Source organism: Macaca thibetana, chromosome 6 (genome assembly GCF_024542745.1).
Source record: "Macaca thibetana thibetana isolate TM-01 chromosome 6, ASM2454274v1, whole genome shotgun sequence".
Classification (NCBI taxonomy): Eukaryota; Metazoa; Chordata; class Mammalia; order Primates; family Cercopithecidae; genus Macaca; species Macaca thibetana.
The window spans coordinates 39,735,568-39,756,440 of NC_065583.1; the positions used below are offsets into that span (position 1 = coordinate 39,735,568).

General features: G+C 39.9%; 2 protein-coding genes across 9 annotated transcripts in view; both read right to left on the bottom strand.

Annotated features, from left to right (window-relative positions):
- The window catches only part of NDFIP1 (Nedd4 family interacting protein 1), a 431,644-nt gene that overhangs the window by 169,382 nt on the left and 241,389 nt on the right, over window positions 1–20,873 (bottom strand). The gene's annotated exons all lie outside the window — the stretch shown is intronic.
- RNF14 (ring finger protein 14) lies at window positions 541–20,868 on the bottom strand. Of its 8 annotated transcripts, none has more exons than XM_050794925.1 (9): window positions 20,774–20,868; window positions 19,059–19,232; window positions 16,331–16,500; window positions 15,131–15,282; window positions 11,241–11,768; window positions 9,761–9,989; window positions 6,583–6,755; window positions 5,196–5,326; window positions 541–2,007 (listed from the first exon to the last, which is right to left on the bottom strand). In XM_050794925.1, exons 3-9 carry the CDS (start codon window positions 16,482–16,484, stop codon window positions 1,950–1,952), a joined length of 1,425 nt encoding a protein of 474 aa, XP_050650882.1. In that variant the 5' UTR covers window positions 16,485–16,500; window positions 19,059–19,232; window positions 20,774–20,868; the 3' UTR covers window positions 541–1,949. The 8 variants fall into 8 exon arrangements, with proteins under 8 accessions (XP_050650882.1, XP_050650886.1, XP_050650884.1 ...); XM_050794929.1 differs by having other exon boundaries at window positions 20,707–20,832; XM_050794927.1 differs by lacking the exon at window positions 20,774–20,868 and adding an exon at window positions 20,322–20,740.

A 20,873-nucleotide genomic window follows, 5' to 3' on the forward strand; every position in this document is an offset into this window, starting at 1 on the left:
ATTTTTAAGACTAAACACCAAATACCTGTGTTGTTTTTAATATCATAAATGGGAAAAAAAGGCTCCCATTTCTTTCATAAAACTCTATTATAAAGGCTTCTTTCCTACTTCCATGACATCATCAACAATGTACAACAGCTTAACATAAAATGATCTCTAGAAAATATCAAGTAGCTCATGAACTACAGAGCTTCTGAGTAGTTTTTTCTAAATAAATCTGAATTGAACTCCTTTTGATCACAGAAATCACTCTTCTCAGGTATATATTATAGAACAAATCATTTTAATTTCCATTTCTTATCTTTAATTTATTCTTTAAATTAACCTCAATTTTTACACAAAATGTCCTGAATCGAAGACCATTAAACTATCTGGTTTAAACAAAATATGGGCCCTAAAACCTAAGCTCAGTCATAAGCCCAGGTAAAAGAGATGCTATTCTGTGACCTTTTTCTTCTTACTTTAAGAATATGTTATATGCCGAACAGTTTTAAAATGTGATTAGTTGCCTTGGTGACAGAACAAATAGCAGCAACTCTGTTCTAATTATAAGATGATTTTTAAATTTATTTTTATTTTAAAATTAAGCATCCTCTTTGACAATCCAAAAACATAGTCCTTGCTCACTCTGGACACACACACCTAAAACAGTTAAAAGTGATTCCTCAATTTTCAATGACGAAGTAGGAAAAAAAGAATATGTTCTCAAGCTGCAGTTCAATTTTTCTGTCCTCTTTTCCAAAAAAATGTTATTTTGCTACCAAGCCACCCACCAATGATAAGAAAAGACAATTTTTCAAAAAGCCAACAAAACCCGAAAAAAAGAACAGGTATCAATTCAAAATTATCACCCAGAACAATGCTGTTGCAAAAAAAAGAGTATGAAGCCAAATTCCCATAGCTTGTTAGAGAAGATCTTTAAGAATAATTCAGAAAGTTAGGACTGGAACTACCGTGGTATAGACAGGTTATACTGTCACTATATGCATATACAGTGGTGAATGCAGATAATTCAAGAACATTCAGCTTGGGAATATATTAAGCTTTCTCCTATTCCAGCAGAGGAAATAAAAACATGTGTTCCTGGAATTAATACTAAAATCGTCCTTACAAACAGAAGGTAGGGCAAAGGTAAAGAGAGAGAATGTGGAACAAAAGTAGCAAAGACAAGTCATTTTGAATCTAGGTTCTAACTCCTAGGAAAGTTGAATAGAACTTAAATTCTTCTGAGCCAGTATCACTAAATTCTAGATTTGGCCTGCAACCAGTGGATCATATACACCACTAATAAATATCAAGTGCCCCACAGTGTTTGTGGTATTAAAACATATATTTAAATTATTATAAATTTCCATTCTGAAAAGCAGATCAAAATGACACTGGACCATCCAGTCAGTTACAGAGTAAAGGGCTTCCTCCAAAGAGAACTGAGTTGGCAGAAATTTAGGTTGGTAGGAATATGATTAACATGGAGTAAATGAGATCAGGTTCTCAGTATAATTTTCAAAAGGCTTCTACCCACTCCAGTTGTAAGGAATAGTAGTACTGAGGGAGCTCCAACAGAATGTCTTAGAGGGATGCTTCTCAGAGACAAAGGGTCTCTAAGTTTAACTCTTGACCCCTCTTCTCCTTACCTAAAGCTTGGGGAAGAAAATAAATATTTAATTTTTTACTATTCAGAGCTTTGGGCACATTATCACATTATAATATTTAATATTCTGTAGTTTCATTTTCTGAACCTTTGGCTTATTTTTCTCAACTTACATTTTAAAATGTATGAATGCACCTTCTTCAGTAGTACCACATGAAAATATAAACTTTGTTCTTCCATATCTTCTACACAGGAAGAGTGAATGAGTAGTACCCTAAATATCCCGCAAAGTTACTTTGTGTACTTGACGAAAGATTAGGGAAAAACAATCCACTTCCATATCTTGAGCAGTAGTTAATTAGTCTTCAACCTCATCTTCCCAAATATCGTCGTCAACATCCACAGCATAAAACAGCCTGGAAGCATTAAAAAAGGTACATTTCTACACACTTGAATGAAACAATGTAAATTGCCTCTCCTTCACTGAAAAATATTTTCTGTACTCTTATGATAACATTTTTGTATATCTTTTCTTCTCCTTTAATCATTCCACTGAGGAGGGCTGAAATATGGGTCCCTTTGAACAATCTACCCTAAAGTTGGTGAAGAACGGCCCGTTTGGGCTGGGCATGGTGGCTCACGCCTGTAATCCCAGCACTTTCGGAGGCCGAGACGGGCGGATCACGAGGTGAGGAGATTGAGACCATCCTGGCTAACACGGTGAAACCCCGACTCTACTAAAAATACAAAAAATTAGCTGGGTGCGGTGGCGGGTGCCTGTAGTCCCAGCTACATGGGAGGCTGAGGCAGGAGAATGGGGTGAACCCGGGAGGCGGAGCTTGCGGTGAGCCGAGATTGCGCCACTGCACTCCAGCCTGGGCAACAGAGCGAGACTCCATCTCAAAAAAATAAAAAATAAAAGAACGGCCCGTTTAAGGTGGATGAGTGCCTGTCCAGCTCCATTCCCATCTGGCCTAGAAGATTTAATTGGCTGTCTTATAGCCTTAAGTCCCTTGGCCATACGGGTCCCACTGAGGGCCTAGATGGAGGCGAGGCAGGTTAGCCACAACACTCCAGCAATGACATGGGACAAAATAAGTTTGACCATCAATGGTGCCTCTGGCAAATCTCAGTCAAAAGGGGGAAAATGAGAAATAAAAATGATACCCTAAGCCCACAACCAACTGAACAGACCCTCTCCTGGCCAAGGGAACCCCAAAGAAACCTTGAAAACAGTTCCCGGCCATGACGGGATGGGAGGCCAGACACACCTGGTCATACCCCCCTCCCTCATTGACCACCATTAGGCTTTCTTTCCCTAAGGGTTCAAACCAACCCTCTGGGAAGACTTGCTCCACTGCTGATATCAACCAACCGCCTAACGCTGCCCCTCCCTTCTGCAGTTTTGGCACAAAAACCGACCAGCATTTCTTCCTGTCAATGGACCACTGACCATGGAGTGGTTCTAGCCAGTCTATGGAGGATGTGTACTGAGGTTTTCGTATTCTCTGCTTCACCTTTTGATATCAGAGACCTCCCCCAGAGATCGTGCCATTTTTTGAACATGGGTCCCCTGAAGGGTAATGAAGCTCAACTGCACATGCAGCATATTTCTCCTTTCATAAATATTCATGACTCCTCCTATAGCTTACTGAATATGTGTATCTGGCTATCTTGTAGAGCATAAATCCCTGTCTTCCTCTTCCCACCCTTAAAGTGTCTGTTTTCAGCTTCCGGCTGAAGGCTATGCTTCCCAACCTGTCAGAACGGCCACCTTGCCGGCTTCAACTCTTTATGAGAAATAAAGCTCTCCTTTCCAAATTAAAACAAGCAAACAAAACAGTCCTGTTAGAATCCAGACAAACTCTCCAGGACCAAGGATAAACAATAAGGGAGGATGGGTATCACAAAACTGATACTCAGCGTATATAATAGATGGAATAAGCTAAGACTGGGGAAGTCAGGCAATTTAAACTGAACTCTTTCAAGACACCAGCGTATACAATACATGGAATAAGCTAAGACTGGGGAAGTCAGGCAATTTAAACTGAACTCTTTCAAGACACTATTATTACTATTACATGCTCATCACTCCATTCTATCTTCACAGTCCTTGCACCCTCCATTTATAGAATGTTTTGTAGCTGTCAATTTGTCTTCCTTTCCTTATGTTATGTACAATTTATGCAATTTCCAACACTAGATTTCCAACAGTTCATGGCAGGGCTTGTTTCTTCAATTTCTCTTATAGTTTCACAATACCAATGTGTTTACTTAACAGACACCTCTTAACAAAGATCATCAACTGATGCTGAAAGTGGAGAGCTCTTGGAGAACAAGATATTCACACTGTGCCAAGGAATCACCCCACAGATTACTTCCTAATAACAAAATGGAAAACTTGCCTTTACAATAAAGCAAACTGTAGAACTGAGCACCACACTAATGAGGGACATCATGGACCTCTTGATGTGATCCAATACGGAATACACATCACTCCTCATGAAGTATCAGCATAAAAAATATTATTCTAAACCTAATCAAACTTCAGTCTAGACCTAACTTCCAGTTTATAGCAAATAAGATAGAGAAACTAGCTAAAGGACACCATGGACAAACAAAACTCTGGAAGGTAAGACGTTATATAAGACAACTGGCCTGGACTCTTCAAAAAGTGAATGTTCAGCAGGGTGCGGTGGCTCACGCTTATAATCCCAGCACTTTGGGAGGCTGAGACGGGCGGATCACAAGGTCAGGAGATCGAGATCATCCTAACACGGTGAAACCCCGTCTCTACTAAAAATACAAAAAACTTAGCCAGGCGTGGTAGCGGGTGCCTGTAGTCCCAGCTACTTGGGAGGCTAAGGCAGGAGAATGGCATGAACCTGGGTGGCGGAGCTTGCAGTGAGCCGAGATTGCACCACTGCACTCCAGCCTGGGCGACAGAGTGAGACTCCGTCTCAAAAAAAAAAAAAAAAAAGTGAATGTTCACAAAACACACACACAAAAAAGGTGGGCCAAAGCTTTTCTGCATTAAGAAACTAAAGAGATAGAACCAAATACAGTGACTGAACTTGTTTAGATTCTGGTTCAATCAAATAGCTTTAAAATATATTTTCAGAAATAATTAGGAAGTTTCAAATGTTTGTTTACTAGATAACAGTATGCCACTATCATTAAATTTTTTAAAAGTACTGTCATGACGTAGAAGCATTTCCTTATCTTAGGAGAAACGTGGAAATATTTAGTTGAAGCATTATCATAACTCCAACTTCATGTAGTTCAGCAAAAATATTAAGGGAACAAATATGGCAAAGTATTATCAATTGTTAATTTGGGTGGAAGGTATTCTACTATTCATAGTCCTATCCTTTCAAATTTTCTGTATGTTTGAAAACTTTCACTATAAAAACTTCCAGATAGTGTATATTCTCATTATAAAGCTCATTTTTGAGAAAATAATATAAAAATTCCTTCATGGGGGAAAACATGTAAGAGAATTCTCTAAATAAGTCCAAGTACTTAAATAAAACACTGGATGTGTGGTCTGCAAATCAAGTACCAAAAAATGCTGGAGAGCCTAAGGAATTCTGTGTATACATACCGGTTAAAACATGGTGAAGCAGGGTCATTGAAATGTTTGTAAGGGTTTGCTCTAGAGAGAGAACCCATGCAAATCCAACAGAAATATTGCTTACAGCCAGTACATGTCATCTTGTTACATCCATCTAATTTCTGGTGGGAAGGATAGAAAGAGAAAAATATCAAGGCTGTAAGAGCAGAAGAGACATGCACATGCCAAAGTGATTCAGTACAACATTGTCCTGGTCTTCTCCTTTTTCTTATGCAGGGTTGAGATATCAATGTAACACACTGATGACTATGTAATTCTATTTTGCACTCTAAAATACAGAAAATAGCTAGTGTTACTACAACTAGTTACTTGGCACAATCTCTTCTGATAAGCAGTAGATAAAAATCACACACATATAACTGGAACATGTAGATTAATATTAAAATACTTGGATGTAACGTGTGGGTTTTTAATTTTTACATAAATCCAAGTAAATATTTGGTACCAAGTCCTCCACTCTGTCATAGGGCTAAGGTATGTCAAAAGTGATTATATGGCCAGGTGTGGTGGCTCATGCCTGTAATCCCAGCACTTTGGGAGGCCAAGGTGGGTGGGTCATTTGAGGTCAGGAGTTGGAGACCAGCCTGGCCAACATGGTAAAACCCCATCTCTACTAAAAATACAAACATTAGCCAGGTGTGGTGGCTGGCATCTGTAATCCCAGCTACTCGGGAGGCTGAGGCATGAAAATTCCTTGAACCTGGGAGGCAGAGATTGTAGTTAGCCTATATTGCACTACCACACTCCAGCCTGGGCAACAGAGAGAGACTCAGTATCAAAAAAACAAAAAAGTGATTATATATAGTGCCAGTTTCCTTAACTGGAGTATCACTACTATGTTCAGTTCAGACATAATAGATTAGAACAATAGAATCAAATGCAAAGATGTATTTTGATTTTAAAACATATTAAGATTTTTGTCAAGAAGCAATAGAGTTGTGTAATTATTTTGACTCAGATTAATTCCTGAGTGTATCTTAAACAGGTGTGCAGCATTCCAGGATAAATAGTTCTGAGAGGTCAGATTTGATTTTTTTTAATCACATAGATGAGGTAAGAAGTGACCATAGCTCTAGTATGCCCTCCTTACAACCCATTCAATTTTGAGATGGATACAATGTAAGAACAATGGTCACTGTAAGAAAGACACAAAGAAAAGACTTTGAAAAGGGAAGTCTACAAACATTTAAGGTCGATAACAAGATTTAGTAGTGAAATTTCCACCTTCCAAGTAAGGAAGGTTTAATAATACCAGCATGTGTTTTGTAAGTCATAAAATTGACTAATAAGGCTTCTTAAGGTAATCGTAGCATGCTTGCAAGTCTGATGGCCTCCAAGTCTGTCCCAAATCATTTACCTCTATGGGAGTTCCACAACATGGGCAGCTCTTTGAGTTCTTCTCTAGCCACTCCTTACTTTCCATCTCTTCCAGTGCCTTCTGAATCACTCTCTTACCATACCTTTGATCCAAAAGTCTTTTATTAGCCTCATCTGCTTGCAGGTATTCATTTCGTAAGTCCATTAATTTCTCTAGAAAGTGAAATGGAAAATTAACTTTTATATAACTTTGTAATGCTAACTAAAAATCATTAAAAATGGCTATAATCTTTGACTATTCAATAATGTTATTCCTAGAACTTTATCATAAGGAAGTAATCCAAAGTCATATGCATGGAGATGCATGTAACAGTGGCAAAAAAATTAAATTTCTAAGGAAATAATTATGTTTGAAAGAGCCATTTAATGTCGCAATATTCAATTATTAAAAACATAATTACGTTCGCTACAACCCAATTAAAACACTCATCACAGAATCCAGAAAAAAAGTATATTTATGTTACAACCCAGTAAAAATTATACATGCACAAATGATAATGAATGGAAAGGAATCCCCCAACTAGAAAAGATGTATCTGCTAAAAGTGGTAGAATAAGATAGGTTATTTTTTTCCTTTGTTTTGATTTCTTAATGTTGGTATGTTTATGCAACTAGAAGTATGCAGTTAAAGACTGACTTATCTAGAAGATACAAAGGTTGAAACAGACATTGATTTTTCCACTAAGTTGGCACCATTCACCGTTTGATAATGAAGAGGCCTACCAAATACAAAGGCACCTTTGGCTTAAGAGCAAAGACTACCTCTTCAATTCTGTGTTTAAAAAAAAAAAAATCAGTGAATAAAACTTACCACTCAAGTCTCACCCTGTACTATGCTTTGCTATAGGTGCTGAAAAGTTTTCCCTTGATACTCTTCAGTCTGGCTTCTACTGCTCTATCATTTAACTGAAATGGAACAGGTAACTAATCCCAAAGGCTTTACTTGCAGACAAGAGGCTTTTGTTCACAATTCTATTACTTAATTTTTCAACACAATTAAAGAGTTTTCCCAACAATGTTCTGTTTATTTTATCAGTTTACTTTCCTCACATTATTCAGAAGTCTATCTCCCTTTTAAAGCAAAAGACATCTTCTGATACCGAATCCTATATCCTATCTCCATTCTTTGCTTTCACCTGTGAATTCTTCCTGTGTAGTGCATTCCCACGGCTCCATCACCTCTACTTCAATGTAGCAGTGAAGTAATATAAATCTCATTCCTCTAACCATTCAATGCATTTTTGTGTTCCTAGGCATCTTAAGGACAAAGGTTATACTGCTTTAGTCTTCTCAAAATAATAAAATTGTTGGTATTTCATATTTTATATAATATATACATACAAAGAGAGGGAGAGATTCCTAATTTTACTAAATCCCTGAATGCTGTGAAACACCTGAAATGTACTGTCGACTTTTAATGAAAAGGTTACAGAAGTCTAAAGTAAAGGCTTATATTATACTTTGCTAACTTCTCCATCCCATTTGGCCTTACCTTCTACAAGATGCTGCCTGAGGCAACTGAAATTATCTACTCACTCTTTCCTCTCAGGATACTTTCTTGGAAATAATGACAGTCTGCTAACATTAGCAAGCAATAACTACAATAATAATAGCATTAATAATTACCATTTTTCTTTTTCCTTTTTTTTTTTTTTTTTGAGATAGGGTCCCATTCTGTCCCCCAGGCTGGAGTGCAGTGGTGCAATCTGGCTCACTGCAGCCTCTACCTCCCGGGGTCAAGCGATCCTCCAGCCTCAGCAACCTGAGTGGCTGAGACTACAGGTGTGCACCACCACATCCCGTTAGTTTTTGTATTTTTTTGTAGACACGGGGTTTTGCCATGATGTCAAACTCCTGGACTCAAGCAATCCACCTACCTTGGCCTCCCAAAGTGCTAAGATTACAGAGGTGAGCTACTATGCCCAACCCCATTCTGCATTTTACATGGATTAGCTCACTGTTTCTCAAACTATTTATGGTAAAGGCCTAGTTTTTTCTCTAATATGTCAAGGATCAACACTTTTATAAGATATAATCAGGTTTGTTTGATTTAATTTTTTTAAAGGCAGAGTCTCACTATGTTGCCCAAACTAGTCTTAACCGAGGCTCAAAAGATTCTCCTGCTGTAGCCTTCTGAATAGCTACAACTACAAGTGTGCACCACCAGTCAGCTAACAATTTATTAGAAAAATGAAAAAAAGTCTAAATTTTTATTAGGTTTGACTGACATAAAATTATGTGAAATCACTATAAAAGTTTCTAACCCTCTCAATTTCTATATCTCATTACAGACCACTGTAACAAATATAACAATTTTGAATAGCACAATATTAGTTCCCTTCATCCTTAGAATAACCCGGTGAAATTATTGTTGTCTGCTCGAGCTGCAATTTTGTGAAGTAGCTGTTATCATTATCACTGTTAGTCTGAGAAAGACTAAGCCACCAAAGTCCAGTTAAATCGACATTAAGGGCCTGATTTATGATTCCTTATCTAGACTGGAAATGGCAAACATATTTCACTCCTGTGTCTACTTTATCAGAGGGTAGTTGTCCGAAGTGCCATGCTGAGGAAGTTTCTGAGGCCTCTCTGGGCTCAAGGAGAAAGCATTTGATAAATGGTCAAACACATGTGCCATGGAGACAAGAATGGCAGCTTAGATGCCCTGCATTTGCCATCCAGGATCTACATTATTCCATGTTCGTAGATAGAATTTGCCATGCCATTTCTTCTCCTGGAATGTTCCTCCCTGGTATCTGCATGGTTTTTCCTACCTCCTTCAAGTCTTTACTTAAACCATTTTGCCAGTGAGGCCTCCCCTGGTTTCCCTAACTAAAATCCCAAGTCCCCTCCCCTTCAGAACATTTCATATCCTGTCCTTGCTTTATTTCTTCTGCCTCTTCAGCACTTACCATCACCTAATATCCTTATTTTGTTTTCCTGTCTCCCCTAGTAGAATGTAAGTTCCATGAGAGCAGAGATTTTGTCTCTTCTGGTCACTACTACAGCCCCAGGGCCTGGGATAGTCACTGACACAGAAATATCGTCTAAAGGAATACTTCTAAAATTGAAGAATGAAGTCATAAGGCACTGGTAGGAAAGTGAAATGTGAGGGAGAGATTGGGGATAGAGGATTTGGGTTCACAGTTAAAACATACCTGCAGTCACCTTACATGGAGAGACCCCATGGTAGGTCAACCTGCACAAAGTACAGAAGGCAAAATTGCAGCTGGAGCAGATACCCATGGTGCAGCCAGGCTCCTGCATCACAGGCAGCTGGCAGCATGGCCGGGGGCAGTACACTACATCTGCCATCAGGTCCAAGGTGGACTGGAGGAGAAGGCGGTCATAACGGGCAAATAACTCTGCTTCCACTAGCTCTTTGACCTGGAGGGAAATACAAAACACCATAGGTTTGATGATTCCACAACCAGTTCTGAACCTGAGGAGATTCTTAGGATGCTAGTGTAAACCAGATGGGCACATAAATTAAAATCTCTCTTTCACTTTAAAATCAAACCAAGTATATTTTGACTCAGATGGCAATTATGGTCTACATATTTGTTAAAACTAAGCAAAGTGTACAATTCATTTTATATTTTAGTTTTATTTCTTTAGAGATAGGGTCTTACTCTGTCGTCCAGACTGGAGTGCAGTGGTGCAATCACAGCTCACTGCAGCCTTGAACTCCTGGGCTCAAGTGATTCTCCGCCTCAGCTTCCCTAGTAGCTAGGACAACAGGCACTTGCTATCATGCCTGATTTTTTTTTTTTTTCAGACATGGAGTCATGCTATTTTGCACAGGCTGGTTTTAAACCCCTAGCCTCAAGTGATCCTCCTATCTTGGCCTCCCAAAGTGCTGGGATTACAGGTATAAGCTACCATGCTAGCCTTGTATGCTTTAAATGTGTAGTTTATTTTAAGTAAAATTATGCTTTAATAAGAAAACAAAAAACTGGCTGGGCGCAGTGGCTCACACCTGTAATCCCAACACTTTGGGAGACCGAAGTGGGAGGATCACTTGAGGTCAGGAGTTCAAGACCAGCCTGCCAACATGGTGAAACCCTGTCTCTACTAAAAATACAAAAAAAATTAACCATTCCAGCTACTTGGGAGGCGGAGGCAGGAAATCACTTGAACCCGGGAGGCAGAGGCTGCTGTGAGCTGAGATCGTGGCCCTGCACTCCAGCCTGGGTGACACAGCAAGACTCCGTCTCAAACAAAACAACAACAACAACAACAACAACAACAAAACCTAAGTAGGCTGTACTTATGCTGAAGTCTATAAAAGTTGGTTAATCATTCCAAGAGATATCCCCTTCAGATCCCAACCTCACACAAGGATAAGCTAGTGATTCCCCAAGGTTTATGGGATCCTAGCAGATATACAAAGTAAATTATCACAATTACTTAATAACTAACACTCATCCTTGCCCATTGCAAGGCCAAAGGAAGCATTCCATTTGCTTAAGCAGTAGACTAAGACCATAGCATTCTTAATAGATACAGCAAAACAACTTGTGGGCTGGCTCCAAGGCCTCAGACTGCCCCATGAGCCCTATCAAGGAAGTTCTTGAGATGATATCTCCATTTATGGAAGAGAATTAGGAGGCAACCATCAGCAGGGTAAACAGTTACCTGACCAGGAGTGGCCACCGAAGGGCACTTTGGTTCTGGACAGTTGAGGCATTGAACCTGGCCATCTCTGATCTGGATTTCAAAGTAGTCCTTCAGACAGGCTTTGCAGTACACATGCCTGCACTCCAAGAAGTACATGCATTCACTACCCAGCTTCTCACAGAAACAGATATTGCACAGGAACAATTTACTATTAAAGCATTTTATCTGCTGAGCTTGATCAAAGTCCAAGATTTCCTGGATCAGATTTGACAATGATTCCACATCCTGCACAGCTCTCTCATCCACAATTTCCTCTTGGTCTACATCAGATCCAGCAGCTCCTCCAAAATCTAGCTCTGTGTTGGGAGAGGCTTGAGCTGTCCTTCTCTGCACTTTTTTCTGAGAACCAATCTTGAGCTCAAAAGGAGAGACAATATTCAAGTATGCTAGGGTCTCTTCCTTAAGAAATTGCATCCAGGCAAACAGGACCACACTGCCACGGTGTTCTTCCCATAGGTTGTCTAAGTGCTTGCATAGAGCAGATAGCTAGGAGAAAACACATGAAGATGTTGGTGAGTTCGGAAAAATGATGCTGCAGCCAACTCCTGGTTTCCCGAGAAATCTTTTCCACTTGCAAGTTAGGGCCTTATTCTAACACTATTTTTTTACTGCTGTGATACACTGTGCTACAAAACAGTATAAACATTCTTACTGGAGCACTTCTTAAACTATTCAGCAACATGAGCCAAAGTAGAACACAAAGTCAGAAGCAAGAAGTACCATGAGAACAAGAGAAATAGCAAGACTCCACAAGGTAGAGAAATAGCTGTACATTTTAGCCACTGAAATGGAAGACTTTTTTCTGTTCTTTAATCTTTTAGTACTGCCATATATCTCATGTAGGAGAAAGAGATCTAGTTCTAAAACTAAACTATTTTTCTTCCTTTAGGAGTCCTAGCCCTGTTGGTATCCTAGAATAATGGTTGGAAAAAGAATTGTTTAAAAATACTACTTAAGTTTTAAAATTAATTCTTTCAGTTTTATCAAAATGTCAACTCATCTGAAACAATCACTCACAGAATTCAACCTCAGAGTCCTTGTTCAGATTTACAAGCTGCTTTTAACTAAGCAATCTGGGCTTATATCAGATCCTGGTTAATGGAGGGAAGTTGACTGACATTGACCCTAGTCCTAATCACAAGCCCTCAGCAAGGTTTGGCAGCCATAGAGAAAGCTTACACTTCCTAAGCTAAGCAACCAAAGTTAAATTATTTGGAATTTTCCTCTTTAAAAATGGTCTGTTCAATTTGAAAGGCAAATATAAGAGGATTTTCCATTAGAAATATAAAATATTTGTAACTAGAGCACAGGAATTATAAGCAGCTTTTCTTTTTTAGGTAAACATCCAAAAATAGGCCTTCCAGATGGCAAACAAATTTTGTAAATTTAAATGACAAATGAAAAGGGACCAGATTTTCTGTTTCTTATGCTCTGTGTAGTGCCACTGACTAAACCCTGCACAGGTACTACCTTAAATACTTATTGATGAGTTAAGATTGAACAACTAATAATTTTTCACATTTACATAAATATCCTTATAAATCAACCATGCTTTTGAGAAATCTGCTAAAATCCGTAAAATGTGATAAATACTAAAAGGGAAGCTCTGAGTGCTGTGTGAACTACCAAGTCCTATGAAGAAGCCATTCTCCAACCTCTTTTCTTCTCCAGTCCCTTCTCAAGAGAGGCAGCTGGGGCCGGGCGTGGTGGCTCATGCCTGTAATCCCAGAACTCTGGGAGGCCGAGGCGGGTGGATCACCTGAGGTCAGGGGTTCATAACCAGCTTAGCCAACGTGGTGAAACCCTGTCTCTACTAAAAAATACAAAAAATTAGCAGGGTGTGGTGGTGGGCGCCTGTATTCCCAGCTATTTGGGAGGCTGAGGCAGGACAACCACTTGAACCCACTAGGCAGAGGTTGCAGTGAGCTGAGATTGCGCCCCTGTGTTCCAGCCTGGGCGACAGAGCAAGACTCCATCTCAGAAAAAAAAAAAAACAAAAAAAAAAAGAGAGAGAGAGACAGAGAGAGAGAGAAAGGCAGCTGGAATGCATGTAAATGGAAGGGGGATGGGAATTCAGGGAAAAGAGCAAGAGACTGTGTAAGTATATTTGGGGAGGAATAAGGAACAAGGTTTTAGAAAACTAAAACCACTTCTGTCTATCCACCCCAATTCAGGGAATGACAGCTCTATGTGTCAAATTCACTATTAACAGGTGAGAGTCATAATGCCAAGGAATCAGGGTACAGCAACAAACAAGAACTGAACCAAGAAGGAATATAAGAGACTAATTAAAATGTTAATTATATGCATAAACATTTATTTGATAAAGAATTCTGTAATTTTAGCTGCAACACATAGAACAACTCTCTTCCCCAGCACACACCCCCACCCCCAAATCCAGCATTAAGTAGATGCTGGTTAGCTGGAATCTGAAACTGCAACCACACATCCAGTTAATCTGCCCTGTTTTGTGCGTGTGTGCGCATATGTGTGTGCATGCATGCACATGCATGGATGTAAAGTATGAAAAGCTCTCTGCTGAAATAGGACTATGAAGATCTAAATAATTCAGCCAACTATCAGTGGCCTAAATGCCAAACAGTCTTGATATTCCTGAACAAATCAACTGTCTTGCAACTGTTGCCTCTGGCACAGATATTAGAATGTAAAGTAATACGCCTTTTTATTCTACCTATATTATCCTTTTTAAGGTTTAATTTTGCTTTTAAGCCATAAGCTCAAGTTTGCAAAAGTACTCTCAATGAAAAGATTAGATTGGTGGATGGGGGAATGAAAACTATATGATCCAAAGATAAAAACTAATGAGCTATTGCTTGAGGTCAGCAATTCTGACAGCTTTTGTCTTTCTTCTTTTCTGAGACAGGGTCTCTCTCTGTCACCCAGGCTGGAGTGCAGTGGGTCAATCTCAGCTCACTGCAATCTTTGCCACCCAGGCTCAAGTGATCCTCCCACCTCAGCCTCCCAAGTAGCTGGGACTACAGGGATGCACCACCACACTTGGCTAATTTTTGTATTTTTTGTAGAAATTGGGTTTCGCCATGTTGCACAGGCTGAGCTTTTGTCTTAATACGCATCAGTCTATCAATCTTCATTATGACTTCTAGAAAAGCAGCTGCTACTGATTCATTATCTATCCTATAATGCTTTCTATTATTTATATTTAGCTTCAAGTCATATTTATTTCTCAATCAAGAGTTGAAGTTGTTACTAGAAAAGTATATATAACCCAGAGGAAATGAGGCTCTTAACATAAGGCCTCAAGCTTTACTGAGGTATCTACAGGAACTATACACATTTTTACTTGTATGCATTTATGTCTATGTGATACCAGTTGACTGTTATTTGTTATTAATACAGATTTTACAAAGAAAATCAGTTATTGTATTTACTCAGAAAATTTGCTTATTATAACTACATTAGCTCAATTTTTAGTCCTAATTACAATGGAATCTTTCATTTAAGGAATGGATAAGAAACTGAGAAAAAAGTAGTATCAATATCTAAGGAAAATGAGGAAAACCTCATAGTCTCCATTATAATACAGATTAAACGGGAAAATAGCAAAACAAGAAAAGAAATAATATACTTGCTTAAAAATTACTCCTACTACAATTCATGATTGTTTCAATTACTGCCATTCCTTTTTAAAACACCAAACATTTTCAATTTCTTAACATCAGGATTCACCAAGGCAAGGGAAAAAAATTACAAAACCAAAGCCATTTGTTTTTCATGCACTGAATTCAAGATCATTAAGATAGTCTTCAATTAAAGATGATTTTTAAGTTTCTAAAAATGGATAGGAAAAATTAAGTTTCAAGTCTAACCTGAGTTGGTGACAGCCATTTGCCACTAAGTGTGAATGAAGGTGGGGAAGAGGATGGATAATCTGGTGGCAGTTCAAAGTTCAGCACAAGTGGAGGCAGAAAGCAAATGGTGTATTCAAAGCCACTATTCTGGAGACACTCATTTGAATTGCCTGAACCAAAAACAAAGATTAGAAAGGATCAGTTGGTCAACACTTGAGTGTCCATTACTGTTGAGCAGCGCTCAAGGAAGACTTAATGCTTTAGTTGAGGGAAAAACCCTCCCCCAAAGCACTTTCTATTTCCTAACTTTAACTTGGTAGCCACCACCTTAAAAAAAATATTGTAAGCCCTTGAAAAATCTACTCAGCACCATGAAATGTATAATGAAAATACTACAACTTATTCTTGTATACAATTCTGGGTACAATTCCTAACACTAATAACCAAGGAACACACAATGTTTGATTTGTTGTGGTTTGGTTTATAGTAGATGATTAAAGACATGATCTAGAGAAAGGATGTTCATTTCCATTAAACAACATGACCTACTTAGACCAGCATGTCCCAACTATCCATGAATCAGCTGGGAAAATTTGTGCCAACACAATGATCTCAGGTTTGAGGATATGATATAGCATACAACACTCTCACAACCAAAGCTGCATTTAAATTACCACACTTACGTTCCTTACTCAATCCCTTTATAGTAGAAACATTTTGAGAAAGTGTGCATCAAGGTCTTCTGTAAATGTCTGTATCAAAACCAGCAGTATTGTTTTTTCTGAAGCAAAAGGTCACAGAGTAACAGCATGTGTCATATGTTTATAGCAGTTGAAATGATTCTGGAAACCAAATAGTATTAGCAACCACCACTGTACTTGAAAATTTCTAAGTGTTTTCACATACATTAATTTTCTCTTTGATTATCACTATGTAATAGCCAATGACTCATGGCTGATATACTGCTGGTCAGCAGACTAGGATATATGAAATACGCAGGATAATATCCCTCTTCAGTGATCAAAAAGGTAGAATCAAATTGAAAACTGTTTGCCCCTCATTGCAATTTTCATTTAAAACAGAAATATGCATTAAATCTGTAATACTACCACCTATCACTAATGCCTATAAACACGAAATGACAAATAGTTTAAGGTACACTAAGAAATAAAGAATAATATTTAGAAAAATCTGTTTAAGAAAATATGATTAACTAACCGCTCACAAATATCTTGAAATTCTGTGGCAAATCCAAATAGATCCTGGTTTCTCCACCTTGGACAGACTCTGCTTTTCTAAATTCATCTCCATCATAAATACTAGCCAGGGCCAGCAATTCATCCTCCTGAGCTTCTCGGTCTTCTGACGACATTTAATTTTCTGGGGACCTGAAAACATTAAAATCAGTTAAGAACAGAAAATGCACAGAGGGTGGCCAGGTACAGTGGCTCACGCCTGTAATCCCAACACTTTGGGAGGCCAAGGCGGGCAGATCACCTGAGCTCAGGAGTTCGAGACTAGCCTGGCCAACGTGGCGACCCCCCATCTCTACTAAAAATACAAAACTTAGCCGGGCATGGTGGCAGGTGCCTGTAATCCCAGCTGCTTGGGAGGCTGAGGCAGGAGAATGGCTTGAACCGGGAGGTGGAGACTGCAGTGAGCCAACATAGTACCACTGTACTCCAGCCTGGGTGACAAGAATGAAACTCCGTCATAAAAAAAAAAAAAAAAAAAAAAAAAAGAAAAGAAAATGCACAGAGGTGGGAAAAGTTTAATGGCACTTTAAAAAAAGTTCCTCACCAATAACTGCAAAGAATTACTCGATATTCTCACTTTCCTCCCAAACCAAAAATGACAGCCATATCTGGCATTCCATTCGTTTTGTAATATTAACAGTCTTTTTCAAAAAGGATGGTTGTGGTACTTCTAATTTCTGACCTTATCAGTTAGATATTTTATGATTGAATTAGAGGGAAGAAAGCACAATTTGAAAATTTTCTTTGAAAAGGACAAATCACAAGTTTACTTTGACTTGTCCACTGAACCTAGCAAAGTGCCTGGCTCGCAAAAGTAGTCAAAGTGTATTACACTGCTTTCTTAAAATAAGTTAATTTGCCAGGTGCAGTGGCTCACGCCTGTAATCCCAACACTTTGCTAGGCCGAGGCAGGCAAATCACCCCTGGGAGGTCAAGGCTGCAGTGAGCCATGATAGCACCACTGTACTCCAGCCTGGGTGACAAAGTGAGACCCTGTCTCAAAAAAAAAAAAAAAAATCTCCAAGTAGCACCGAAAGTCCTGGGACAGGATGGGGGTTGGAGGCAAAATTGCTTCCAGTTGAGAAAACTGTGCTTGAGGATGTTACAGGCATAGATACTATACAAGAAAATTAGATAACTGAGCAAGCAGCAAAACAATATTAAATTTTTGAAATAACAGATTTTGTCAAATCCAAGCAGTCATCAATTTTAAGATTTACCATTATGACTTAAGAATACTTAAAAGATAATAATTTTAAGAAAGATTTACCATTATTTTAGGTAATACTAAGAATTTAGCTGCAAGGCCCAGGCACAGTGGCTCAAGCGTTTAATCCCAGCACTTTGGGAGAGCAAGGCAGGCAGATCACTTGAGGCCAGGAGTTCAAGACTAGCCTGGCCAACACAGCAAAACTCCATCTCTACTAAAAATACAAAAATGAGCTGGGGGTGGTGGTGCACGCATTCCCAACCACTTGGTAGCTGAGGCACGAGAACTGAGAATCACTAGAACTCAGCAGGCGGAGGCTGCAGTGAGCTGAGACTGCGCCACTGCATTCCAGCCTGGGTGACAGAGACAGGAAGGAAGGAAGGAAGGAAGGGAGGAAGGGAGGAAGGGAGGAAGAGAGGGAGGGAGGGAGGGAGGGAGGGAAGAAAGAAAAAGAAAGAGAAAGAAAGAAAGAAATTAGCTACTATTAAAGTATGAACTGGCTGGGTGTGGAGGTTCATGCCTGTAATCCCAGCACTTTGAGAGGCCAAGGCAGGAGGATCGCTTGAGGCCAGCAGTTTGAGATCAGCCATGGCAACATACAAGATCCTGTCTCTATAAAAAATTAGCCAGGTATGGTGGTGTGTGCTTGTAGTCCCAGCTACTTAGGAGACTGTGGTAGGAGGATCGCTTGAGCCTTGGATGCTGAGGCTGCAGTGAGCCATGTCTGCATCACTGCACTCCAGCCTGGGTGACAGAGCAAGACCTTGTCTCAAAAAATAAAGTATGGGGCCGGCCGCGGTGGCTCAAGCCTGTAATCCCAGCACTTTGGGAGGCCAAGACGGGTGGATCACGAGGTCAGGAGATCGAGATCATCCTGGCTAACACGGTGAAACCCCGTTTCTACTAAAAAATACAAAAAAAACTAGCCAGGCGAGGTGGCAGGCGCCTGTAGTCCCAGCTACTCGGGAGGCTGAGGCAGGAGAATGGCGTGAACCTGGGAGGCGGAGCTTGTAGTGAGCTGAGATCCGGCCACTGCACTTCAGCCTGGGCTACAGAGTGAGACTCCGTCTCAAAAAAATAAATAAATAAATAAATAAAAATAAATAAAGTATGAATCAATGTTTTTTAAAATAGCGTCAACTGAAAGATACAGCAATTTCAGATAATTTAAATGTGGAAAAAATAAGCAATGAGAATTTACAAAAATCATTTTAATAAAACAAAACTACCATTCTGTCAATTAAAATACTGAACAACAATTGCATTTGCAAATATCCTCCCTCACAACTAAAATATTTTTAATTAAAATGTACATAATTAAAAAGTTAGGATTTTTTTACATTCTAAAAGGTCATACTGTGAAATTTAAGATGATTTCATTTCAAAAAACACTTTTTCTAGGAGACGTTAGTTCATGGCTCTGCTTAAGTTGCCTCCCTAAAAGACACAATTACATGTTCTACTTGAGGTCAGTTAGTACCTGTTAATAACAACCAGAAGAAAAGAATATTAACACCACAGTCTGTATTTCAGCTCAGAGTGGAGTTCGTGCAAATCCCATTTATTCTCTAACTGGTGGAGCTGAGACTGCTGAAGCTGGATAAGAGGCCAAGATGTGGAACTCATACTACATATACTATGAAAATCCTGCCATCTGCAGAAAAGAAATACAAAAGATGGTGTTAGGACCCTCTCCAAATTAAAATTCTGAATTTCCATGATCACCACTTAAGTCAAACATATCCTAACATACAGCCAATCCTAATCTACAGGTGCATGTTACTCTCCTAGGGCAGACTGACTGAGCCATGTGGTTAAAGGAGTATTTGCATGTGCCCAGCAATGACTGAGGACTTTTTATCTGTCTGCCCTCAGCCATGGGAGGAGGTAAGGAGGAACACCAAGGTCATATGAGAGGACAGGACACCATGCCCCATAACAAACGGCCTCTTCAGTTTCTTGTTTTGTTTTTTCTCCTTTCCTCTTCTGCTTTTTGTATTCCTTCATTTGCCATCCCCCTCCAGTTTTTCCTCTCTTGTTCATGAATTAATACCACCAGTGGCACTCATGGTTAATTTTGATAACAGAAAAATACTTAAACAAAACAAGAATACACAAACAGAAACTTTTAAGTTTTATTCTAAACGCTTTAGAGCTAGGCTTCTTCACTGGGGTGAGGGGAAAAGGGAGTATGGTCTCAGATGGGTTATGGAGAATCCTATCAACACCCTAAAATTATATGCAAAAATACCATATACAAAACCATAATTAAAAAGTTACAGATTCTCGGATGTGTAACTCCCCAATAAGAATGAGATTCAGAATCAATTTACATTTATTGAGCACCTACTACGTACAGTATTAGGTCCTTTCACATTGTCTTATTTAATCTTAAACAATTTTACTAGGTGGGAATATATGGTGCTAATTAAGCTTTTTGTTTCTTCCTGTTAAAACATTTGCAAATGGGATGAGAGATTCATTTATGCAGTTTATGGTTTTAGGTTAGTGTTCTCCATCTGACTGCACATTAGAATCTTCTAAGGAGCTGTTTTTTAAAATCTGAATACCCAGGCCACACCCAGAACAATTAATTCAGGCCTCAGTAGTTGTCCAAGTTCTCCAGGTGATTCCAATATGCAGTCAGGGCTAGCAACTTCTACTCCAAGCAGTGTTTCAACAGTTCCTCATGACCTACCCTACTAGATTTCAGCTTGTGAAGCTGTCACTTGGAATCCAGTACCTCAATTCTGGTTGCTACCCCCATTTCCTTCTCATTCTATCCATTTGGTCTTCGGGTGTCCTGGTCTGGGTTCAGCTCGCCACCCGGCGTGCGGAGTCGTTTGGGCGACTACCCCAAAACAGGGGCAAGTCCAAGGCTAGCTATCCGCCCCAGCGCTGGGATCAGAGGGCGCTATCCGGGCGTGTGAGCTGCTGGCCAGCCTGGGGCCTCCCAAAGAAGCAGGGCCCACACTTTACTCTTCCTCCTCAGGAGCGTCCGGAAGGGAGTCCCGGCCAGCTGGGCTGCGGACGCCCGGTCCCGGGTTTGAGCGACTGAGGCCCACTGTACAGTCCTGGCCCGGTCCCCTTTTCTGCCTCGCGCGCCCAGAGAGCTGTCCCCACCGTACCTTCCGGCCACCCGGCAGTGCCAAGCTCCAAAGTTCCGCCCTCCGCCCTTGCCCGGGGCCCACTCACCGCCGCCAGCCGACCAGGCCTAGCAATTCCCTGCTCAACCGGCGCACCGCCTCTTCCGTTCTCGGGAGCTGTCAGCTGAGCCAAGCGGATCCCGCTGGTG

Bases quoted from the DNA above. Each gene is read 5' to 3' on its own strand.
- RNF14 (XM_050794925.1), bottom strand. From the start codon at position 16,484: ATGTCGTCAGAAGACCGAGAAGCTCAGGAGGATGAATTGCTGGCCCTG. The intron at 11,769-15,130 runs GTTAGACTTGAA...GTTTTCTCCTAG, and splicing joins AATGGCTGTCACCAACTCAG to CTATCTGCTCTATGCAAGCA. The intron at 2,008-5,195 runs GTATGTATACAC...TAATGCTTCCAG, and splicing joins GCTTCACCATGTTTTAACCG to GCTGTTTTATGCTGTGGATG.